Source organism: Amphiura filiformis, chromosome 20 (assembly GCF_039555335.1).
Source record: "Amphiura filiformis chromosome 20, Afil_fr2py, whole genome shotgun sequence".
Taxonomy (NCBI): domain Eukaryota; kingdom Metazoa; phylum Echinodermata; class Ophiuroidea; order Amphilepidida; family Amphiuridae; genus Amphiura; species Amphiura filiformis.
The window spans coordinates 31,544,082-31,555,146 of NC_092647.1; the positions used below are offsets into that span (position 1 = coordinate 31,544,082).

The following is an 11,065-nucleotide window of genomic DNA, read 5'->3' on the forward strand; positions in this document are numbered from 1 at the left end:
CAATCGCCGCTTGATTTTGATAAAACAAATCCAAATTTCGACACCCCTACGTCAAGCGACGTTTGCGAGATTAACCTATGGCAATCTTGACCCTAAAATGAAAAAGGATCCAAAACAACTATGCCATAATACTTTTAAGTACAATGGTTCGTTGGTTAAGATAGCTCTTGATATTTTGAGAAAATATCTCAAAACCTATATGGCGGCAAAAATCGCATTGTATGTAATAAAAATTATACTTTTCGCCAAATTGTTTGTCGGGTTGCCAATTTCTGGTGCGGACTGGGGTTCCAAGCGGCTTTCCGCAGGGTCTTCTGCCACCTGGTTCCACCACAGACGTATTCAATAACTCAAATGGGGGATGTTCCTAATAAAATAATATATCCAGGCGTATAGTACCTAGTACCTAGACCTAGTATGCCAAATTCAAAAAAAGTGTGAACAAGAACTAGAACATTTGGAACAAGAATTGGGAACTGGGAATTGACTTTCATTAGCAGTATCCATCAAAAGAGAGGAAAAGTCAAACCAAACGAACAAAGCATATTATATCAAACTACTCTTAGCAGGTAAATAATTTATTTATCATTATTGTCTTTCTTGCTGCTCTTCAAACATAAGCCCATTTCAATCGCAAACGATATCCGGTTTCAAGACGGTTCTTTTTTTGTTTTCAGATTTGAACTGGTTTTCCCTCTAATCGACGACGTCATCAACTTTGACTTTTTGGATATCAACTGAAATGTTTGTGTAGAGAACATTAAGTGTAATTGTTGGCTGCCTGTACTCTAGATTATTCAGACCGTCAATGTGAAGACGTTGTTTGAAAGTCGTTAGCAGATGATTCCTATAACGAAAATAAGTAATGTGGAGAAGTAAGTAAGTAAGTTAGTTAGTTAGTTAGTTAGTTAGTTAGTTAGTTAGTTAGTTAGTTAGTTAGTTAGTTAGTTAGTTAGTTAGTTAGTTAGAAGGAAGGAAGGAAAGGAAGGAAGGAAGGAAGGAAAAATAAGAGTCATTATTAGGAAATAGAAACAAATTAGTTAGTTCTTTTGATCGACCATCGACATTTGGTCGATCCTTATTTTATGAAATCAATTATTTTTCTATTGTTAATTGTGCTAAAATAGTAATGATGTGCCTGTAGTGACATTGACCAATATAAATTCTGATTAATTAGTTGATAGTTCATTAATAACAGCAGCAACGACGGTCGATCCAAAAAGCGAACAAATTTGTGTCTGGTGCCTTAACAGTATTATCTTTTTAGAAAGATGCCTTTAAAGTACGGTTTATGCAGTGCCCTTATAAACATACAATAATTATCCCCTTTAAATAATTGCCATCATTCCTAAACAGTAGATCGTATGCTAAATTTGGGATATGCGTACTTTAATGTACACCCCAAAATCAATATTGAGACCTTTAAAACAAATGAAATGTTATGATGCGGTGTTATATAGGCCAAATAAAAAAGATGTTGCAAATGAGCATGTTAGCGCATTATGTCTATGTTTTGATTAACATTCAGAAAACAAGAAAAACAGAGTGGTCAAAAATAAACACGGGCTAAAGGGCAACCATTAGATACCCATTTGACACGATAATACGTTGTTTGTATGGCTTAGGAATGAAGTGGACACCTTTACCCACAATGCATAGAAGCGCGCTTCATTTCGGTGCCCCCTTCAATAAAACATTCTTTGTGAAGCCGGTAAAATTTTGGCTGCACATTCTATCCGATACAGTCTACATCAAATCTCTGTTGCCGTTGTCTAGAAAATGAGAAGTCCTTTTATCGCTTTGTCTAAAACTAAACTACTCAAGTTTCGGGTGCCCGCAAAATTATCTTCCGCGATCCGCGGTCAAGCAAAGTAGTCAAAAGCACCTTGTCTAATTTGTGTAATCCCCATTTCCCCGTACAGCACGGCTGTTTATTATGACCACTATTATCTTGGGTGCCCTCAATTAAAGATTGACTGATTTTACGTAAGCTTTACCTATGTTTGAGACATATGTTTACTAACTTCCAGCATATATTTTAGGAGATATATATTGAAATATTGCAGAAACCACTGTGATTTTGAGTTGAAAATAATTGATAAGCTTAAAAGCAGTGTGAGATTGCCAACAGGGCCTATGTAAAGTAGACGACTAGCAGCTATTCAATGGCATAGGTAAAGGCGGAGGAGGGGTAGTCAGGATAATAGGACGGGTGGCAAAATTTACCAGCTATTAGCTTCGGGTCAGCAATTTGTATGTGGCGGCAAAAATCGCATTGTATGTAATAAAAAATGATACTTTTCGCCAAATTGTTTGTCGGGTCGGCAATTTCTGGTGCGGGTGGGGGTTCCAAGTGACTTTCCGTAGGGTCTTCTGCCACCTGGTTCCACCACCGATGTATATAATAACTCAAGTGGGGGAAGTTCCTTCATAAAAAAATATATCCGGTCGGTTTTGTGTCCAGGGTGAATAATATATGATTTTGTATGAACAGTGAGGGGGCATGATAACCAAAGTTAATATTTATGAGATGGAATACGCCAAACCCATGGCCATACGCAGAGGCAGTAATAACTTACCGTTCTGGTATCTTTGGAGCACTATTATGATGATGTTCAATACAATTATAGTATCCCGTTGAACCGTTAACACGTGTGATTTTTAATTTAGCTTCTCTAACGCGCATACGAATCTCGTCGTCTTCACCGCCCCAGCCCCAGTAAACATTAGGAAAACCATTAATCTGAAATACTTGACTCGTTGTTAATCCAAATATACCACCAAACAAAGCTCCGTACAAAATTCTAAAACATAAAAATACAAACACAATGATAATAGTAAATTGGTAAAAGAAATTCAGATCATATTTCTTTTAATTTACAATGACTCTGTGATGTACCCAAATTGTCTAGGATATACAGGGGTGAACATAACTGGTACCTTAATTCTTTTGCTTATATTATTAAAGTATATTAAGGGTTCAGAACCAGAAAGCCTTAACTCGTAATGACCAACTCCCATAAAATGATCACATATTCGCCAGGGCACTATAGAATATACAGTCATTAAACATGACAATACTCAATAGAGAACATTTGAATAAATTCTGCAGGAAATATTGATTTTGGAAGACCAAAAAGGCAAGGAGCCATCCTTAACATGATCGATATGATGTTAAGTGTAGTCTTGGTATTGTTGGTCGATGCAGCCAAAAAAAAAAAAAAGATTTGCATTTATCTACATCAATATATTATTGAAAAGTAACACTTTGATGTTTTGCAAATGTTCATTCTACAGATCATATACTTTGCTTGATTTATTGTTTTAATGAGCAGGCCATTGTGAGTTTAAAAAAAAAACCTTTTTATTTTTCAACCCTCGATATAAAAGATAAAATTATTAACCCTTACGTATAATTCCAGCGATCTGCTCCACTCAAGAAATGTCTTGGCATACCACTGCAGCCATAATAGTTATAATCACTAAGAGGAACATGATCCACGTCATGGACAATGAAACAATCCCAATTAGAGAAATTCAGCGCCTCCAGAAAACCTACGTTCATTAGCATAGCCTTGTTGAAATTGAGATCGTTTGCCTGTGACAGAGCACAATAAGATGTACCAAATTTGAGTTATTATATCCACAGTTTGCCAATTATTGTTGTTTTTCATCCCTTCTGGATTTTATTAAACAATGTCAAAGCTTTTTAGTCTGATTAGATGGGTCACATCGTGTCACATGTTATTAAAATAACTAATTGATTGTATATTTTCAACACATTTACAAAACATAATAATCCCAGGATTTGTTGTAAATTTGATGAAGGAGGGGGGGAGTAATTACGTTTTGGTAGATGTTTATATTCAATGCACTAATAAGGCTAATACGTCCAAAGAGAGATAAGATCTGCTTAACAACAGTACATGTTGCGTATTTGCAAAATACGCATTTCGAAAATTCGAACTTGAAAATCTAGCGATTTTCATTTGCTGCATAATCTTGATTAAAATATTATTGTCGATTAAAAACAGGTTAACAGTAATGTAAATATACCATATTTTCAATATAATTCACTTATCACTATCAGAGCATAACCTATTCTGCAAAAAATCAACAATAAATAAAATACGTCTAACGTCTAATTGACTAATGTCAATTTCGCCATTCAAATTACAAATACGTCGCTCAAATACGTCAGTATATGATACAGTTGCGGAAATACGTCAGTATGTGAAAAGGACAAAACAGCAATTTTGCCGTGCAATGAGAGAGTCGCGCAAATACATAGCGCAAATACGTCAGTATGTGAAACGGCAAATTCTTCAAATTTCAGATACGATATACTGGGCTTATGCAGTATAGGTGATCGGCAAATACGTCGTTATGTGATGCAGACATTTCAAGGTTTTGTAAATACGACATAATTAAATTAATTAATATCTTACTAATTAAGCAACTTTCAGGCATGGTTTTTGGTGAATATATAGAGTAGAATATAACAAACTAATATACCAATTTTCCCAAAAATGTTAAAAATTTCGAATACGTCAGTATGTGATACGGCCGACGAAATAAAAATGATTCTAAAAAGCTCTGGAAAAATCTCAAAGAGCTTGGGTACCAAAACAAAACAAAAGACTCTACCAATATGGTTTTAGATATTGATGGTAAAAAGTGTTTTGAGAACAAAGAACTTGCTAATCATTTCAACAAATTCAGCCAAACTTGTTGGTGAGCTACCTGAGCCAAGTGGTCTTTATGATGTTAACTCCAACAGGTTCCAAAGCTATTACAGCCATATTATGTATGGATCCTTTGATCTCCATGAGGTCAGTGAGGCCTTTGTCTATGATGAGCTAACCTATAAAAGCACTGGCTTAGATGGCTTGCCAGCTCGTTTTCAGAAAGATGCTGCAGAGGTCATTAAACCTCCAATCACGTCTATTATTAATCTCTCTATCGGATCTGAAGTGTTTCCACGTGATATGAAAATTGCCAAGGTCAAACCATTATATAAAAAGAAGAGCAGGTTGGAAGTAGTGTTTGAGAAAGCAGTGTTTGTACAATTTAACAGAAATCTCAACGAAAATAACATCTTATTTAAATTCCAGTCAGGTTTTAGAGGTAAATATTCCACAGACACATGTCTTATCTATCTTCAAGATCATCAGAAACCAAATCAGTGCTGGTCTGTTTACTGCAATGGTGGTTCTTGACATCTAGAAAGCATTCGACAGTGCCAATCACTCTATGTTATGTCAGAAGCTAACTGCTCTGGGAATGAACTCCACTAAATGTTTTGAGTCATATCTGAATTGCAGATCACAGATTGTTAATGTTAATGGCTCAGACTCCAATTCTTTGGCTTTAACATGTGGAGTTCCACAGGGGAGTATCTTGGGTCCCATTTTGTTCCTTTGTTACGTGAACGACACGCCCAACTGTGTTGATTGTATGCTCCTTCAGTATGCAGACGATAGGGCTCTTTTGTTTTCTGATAAAGATCCGTTAAAAATTGGGCAGCAGCTTTGCAAAAATCTGGAAAGCTGTAACAAATGGCTCATTGATAATAAACTATCTCTCCACATGGTTAAAACAGAACTCATTCTTTTTGGAACAAAACGCAAATTGAAGAATTGCAAAAATTATACCATTGAGTGTGCATGCTACCCCCTAAGTTAAATTACTATTACTATTGACCAGTGCTTGAATGGTGAAGAATGGGTCTTGGTGTCATAAAAAAGTAAATTCTAGAGTCAAATTTCTTTACAGACAGGCAAAGTTTCTTGATCAAAATATCAATCAAATTTAATGCTCTGCTCCTGTACTTTGTTTGTTTGACTATTCTGTTTCTTCTATTACATGCTGGCACACATAAGCAGATGAGTAAAAGCCTACAAATTGCTCAAAACAAAGTTATCAGATTCATTTGAAATAAGAATTGCATGTATCATATTACAGAAGATGATTTTAAAGATCTTAATTTCCATAACATACAAAAACAACTCAGGTTGAACCATGTTTTTGATATTTTTTAATGAAGTTGGCCCATACTATCTTAGTTCAAATTTTACCAAACTTGCACCAATATAGTACCAGAAACAGTGCGACAAATTTTCGTGTTCGCAAATCCACTACCATCACTTCTGGCTCTTTTTATTATAATGCCATTCAGGATTGGGTCAACTTATCAAGTGCATTCAAATCAATTTCTGATAAACCAAGTTTCAAAAAGTCTGTAAAAACTCATCTTTTAACCAAATTTAGTTTCTAATGATTTTAATCATGTTTAAATACATTTTTTACTTTTAATATTCACTTGTATAAATATTTATTTGTATGTTTTTGTTTTTACTTATGCCTTTTGCCCATCTATGTATAAAGGACCCCTTCGGAAATAAGCCTTTGGGCGTAAAGGGCTATCCTGTGATATCTCCTTGCTTTTTTTTTATGTTGTTGTATTATATGTTATGTTATGTTATGTTACCTTGTATTGTTGTATGTGCAATATGGAGATACCGAATAAAATACAATCAATCAAATCAGATCAGTAACTTTACAAATGTTTTGTAATTCTTAACATATGACACACAAAATAGTTGACTAAGACTAAGTCTTACGTAAATTCCAAAGCACATTTAATGAAATTACAATTACAATTATAAAAAGAGAAAATAAAAATAAAATCAAACATTAATAAATCAGGACCTAAAAATGACTAATTACTAACTTGTTCGGAAACATAAAAGCCAAACTCGAGCTTTTGACGTTGCAACATGGATGTCAGCTCCCGGATAATAATTGGTAGATGAAATGCACGGTCTCTGTACGGGAACACAATGGCCACCTGTGGAACAATCATGCGATAAAAAGATGGAATTAGAGGGTATACTTTATAATAAACATTTTCAATATGGAATTGAAATTGCAGTTCGTGTTACTCTCCCCATCTCTTTATGTATTCTTCTTTCCCTTATTCTAGCTACAACTTTGCTCTTATTATGCCGACTACATTTTTATATTGTCTTGTTGTGGTGGACTCTTATTGTGACCATTTTGCAATCACCGTGTTTTTTATCATACAAATTCCTATTTTTATCAAAATATTCTGGTTTTAGGGGAGGCTGATGTTAGAGATAAACACCCACTTCATCTGTCAGTGAAAGATTATGTTGTTGATAAACCAAGAAGAGTGCTAACACACTATAACAGTTTTAAAACAGTTGCTATTCTTTTTCGTCTTCCTGCGTATGTACAGACCCCTAAGATCTTTTTTCTTTACTTTTACGGGCCAATTGATGTTTTTTCGTAATTTTTTATGAGCCCCAAGTCCCCGGACTTGGGGTAACGCACCCCTTACCCCCTCCTTGTTGGTGGTACTGCCACCACATCCTACCTTCCATCTCGGTACACAGTCTTTTGGTGTCCAAATTCCTCCAGGTGTATACACATAGTCGTTTACCAACATCCGACTGGATGCCAAGTAATCCCTGTAATACTTGTTTCCGCATTGATCTTTACTTGTAACATTGTTACACGACACAAAGGACGTGCTCGCAGAGAAACGAGTGTGGTTGATGCGATTGTTAGTCTTTTCTACCAGTCGTTTAACATACTTGAGTCTATCTCCAAGTAACATTTGTTCAATTTCGTCTAATGAGACCTCGCTTAAATTTACTTTTTTTTCGTGAACTAAAAAAAGAAGCAGAAAAGTATGGTTTATTATTGAAGGATTTATTGGTTTCAAAATATCACCACTATGTGGATATTAATGCGACAGGAGAGGTCGTCATCAACTTTTTTGTAGGTATGCTCGCCGCTGCACTGGAAATTTAATATGGGAACTGCCTGTAATGGCTCTGGTTGAAAATTGCCTACAAAATCCAGAAATAAACAGAATTAGCAATTTGAGATGGGGGTTGGGTGGGGTGGGTGTGTGTTTGATTTTAGAGCTGAAATTATCAAAATCAAGTGTTTTTCAGCGCTCTGTTTTGGCATAAAGCATGTTCTTTTATGTCAAGTAGTCCCTTGGTATAATGTGACAGCACGCGATAACAAAAGAGGGCGCTTTCAGATGAACTACATTCTGAAATATGAACGGTCGATGTTAGGATTGGGCTCTTTCAGTTGAAATCCATTGAAATTCCTTTACTAGAAGACATTACCTTGATCTTCCATACAGGGGGTTTAGATTTCAAGTGGGGTCACTCATTTATTTGAAATTCATATCACCTGTGCGAAGTCTTTCATTAATGGGCGTATAGATTTCAACTGAAATAGCCCGTTCTTGAAATGTGGTCCAGATATTTTCTTATTCTTCTTGTTGTCTTTGTTGCTGTTTTTCGGTGTTTTATTTCAAGCTGGTATGACAATGGTATCTTGATCAATTTTTAAAAATCAACGAAATAAAAGACCTACCTAGACCTGGAATATCGTTTTCTGGACACACAGACAAGGCATTAAGCCACACAGCTTTGGGTCGAATATCTGTAGAACAAATACATGAAAGAAACCCTGTTTAGTTTACTGTTACCTGTGCATAACTTTTTTGTTATCAATAATATACTGGGATCTCAAAGAAGGCTTAAACGTAATACATACATTAGGGTGATTCACAAAAAACGAAATTGGTATTTTTCAACGGGACACCCCCTCATTTTGTTCATTTATGTAATAAAATTATACCTGCAAAATATGAAAAAATTCAAAAAAGTTTAGGGGGTGCTACCGGTCAATGAACTTTTGTACACAAAGTCAATGGGATTTTTTGTCAAAAATTTCAAACGCTTATTTCAGGGCCTAAAACTTTGTGAAAACATGGGTTTTTACCAAATTAAAGTTCATAGTTGACTGTAATAATAAAAAATGTTTCAAAAGTGACAAAGGGAGTGTAGCTCAAGAAAAGAATACCCTGGGATATCCCCTGGAATCCCACCAGGCACCCCAAATATATACCTTATTGAACTGAACTGTTGATAAAAAAAAAGATTAAAATTCTTCACATATTAGTTTACCCCAATGGTGATACCAGCTTTTGAAATCTTATGTAATAGTAACTATCAAAATCCATACATCTGTATCAGGGGTGGTCATTATGGCCATACCTGATGAAGATTTGTATTGTTTGAATTGAATGACCACAGGAAGGATTAGATTCCACCATGGTGGAAAAGAAATGTATATAAATTGGGGTCACAACATTGGACAGTGGTCAGTTCAAAACTACACCTTGTGCAAGGTACTTGTGACAAGAGCTAGAGTGGCTAAGACACATTTACTACTGGATATTACACATTAAACATTACACTACACTTACATAAAATTACAAACCTACACACATTCAACACTTGAATAACATAATTTACAGTTACAAACCTACATACATTTAAAAAAAAAAGAAAGAACTAGAGCCCCATAAACACAACTTTATATTAGCCAAGTACCATAATATTTTGGCTGTTCCAGCAACTGCCTTGCCCCAAATGTAACAGTTTTCACAAAATGCAATTTTCTGGAAAGCGGGTTAACATTTTACAATTTTCTTTAGCATTTATTTTAAGGACATTACTCACACTATGATCAAATATTTTTGGCACAATCAGGGAAAATTAACATGGCTTTTTTGTGTTGTAAAGAAAATGGCTCATAAATCCCATTGACTTTGTGTACAAAAGTTCATTGACCGGTAGCACCCCCTAAACTTTTTTGAAATTTTTTCATATTTTGCAGGTATGATTTTATTACCAAAATGAACAAAATGAGGGGGTGTCCGTTGAAAAATACCAATTTCATTTTTTGTGAATCACCCTAACATACATACATACATACATACACTTGAAGCATTTATATTGCGCTACATACAAAAAGAGCGCAGCGCATATGACAAAAATGGCAAAATAAAATGGCACAAGATGAAACCAGATTAATGAAATACAAAGAACATAAAAATTGTGACCACAGAGGAACAAACTATTCATAAGCAGCAAATAGATAAGTTTTTAGACCCGTTTTGAAACCAAACAATGTATTTGATTCCCTGATGGAAGTGGGCAGATTGTTCCAAATATGTGGTGCTGAATGAATAAAAGACCTATGAATATAAGTTCAAAGAATTATGCAGGTATATACAGATGATATTTGTTGATACAAATATGAGAATATCTGTTGATACAAATATGACACCAGGAGATAAGAATAAAAAAAAAGATTATAAGAATAATTTAAAAGATTGATCTTAACCCTCGAATTCTGAAAACGTTTGGGTCTTATTACTGCTAAAATGTTTGTCTAAAGCATATAAAAGTATACATATTTAGAACGGAAAACACTTGACGACTCCATCTGTGACGTCCAATTTTGATAAATGAAATCAAAACCCCTTATATCCATTTGCCCATTTTTGAGAACATATCAAAAAAATCATCAAAAACATCACTGATATATGGGGGTTTGCAACAAAAGCAGTTTTTGGCGGGATGCTTGGATAGGATGAGCATCCGCCAAAACTGCTTTTGTTGAAAAAACGCCTTATATCAGTGATTATTTTGATGATTTTTTGATGTATTCTCAAAATTGGGCAAGTGGATGTAAGGGGTTTTGAAACAAAGCTCTTCAAATATGCTTAGTTAAGGAGAAAATGTAAAACAAATATCTCAACTGTTTGTGGGCAACATAACGAAAACATTCCACAGTAATTTTTCATTGTTACACATTTGAACATTTTTGGTGAATGTATCTCTGAATTGATCAAAACAAAAAACAAACCGAATAAGTGTAAAAAACACAAAAACAAGACAAAAAAAAAAAAAAAAAAAAACTCGCATTCGTCTGTTCAAAACTCTGGTACTGATAATAGCAAAACAAACTCACCTTTGCCTCTTTGAAACTCTGGTACTGGTATTACTGCATCTATAGTCTGCTCCATAACTGATTATAAGAAACTCACCTTTGTCTATTCAAAACTCTGGTACTGATAATAACAAACTCACCTTTGTCTGGTTGAAACTCTAGCAATGATAATAACAAACTCACCTTTGTCTGTTCGAAACTCTGGTAATGATAA

The 11,065-nt window shown here is 34.8% G+C and overlaps 1 protein-coding gene across 1 annotated transcript; it reads right to left on the reverse strand.

The window, feature by feature from the left end:
* Positions 1 to 608: 608 nt before the first annotated feature.
* LOC140142737 (beta-1,4-galactosyltransferase 6-like) lies at positions 609 to 8,488 on the reverse strand. Its single transcript, XM_072164730.1, has 6 exons — positions 8,422 to 8,488; positions 7,400 to 7,695; positions 6,734 to 6,850; positions 3,411 to 3,598; positions 2,580 to 2,804; positions 609 to 847 (listed from the first exon to the last, which is right to left on the reverse strand). Exons 2-6 carry the CDS (start codon positions 7,640 to 7,642, stop codon positions 697 to 699), a joined length of 924 nt encoding a protein of 307 aa, XP_072020831.1. The 5' UTR covers positions 7,643 to 7,695; positions 8,422 to 8,488; the 3' UTR covers positions 609 to 696.
* Between the last annotated feature and the right edge of the window lie 2,577 nt (positions 8,489 to 11,065).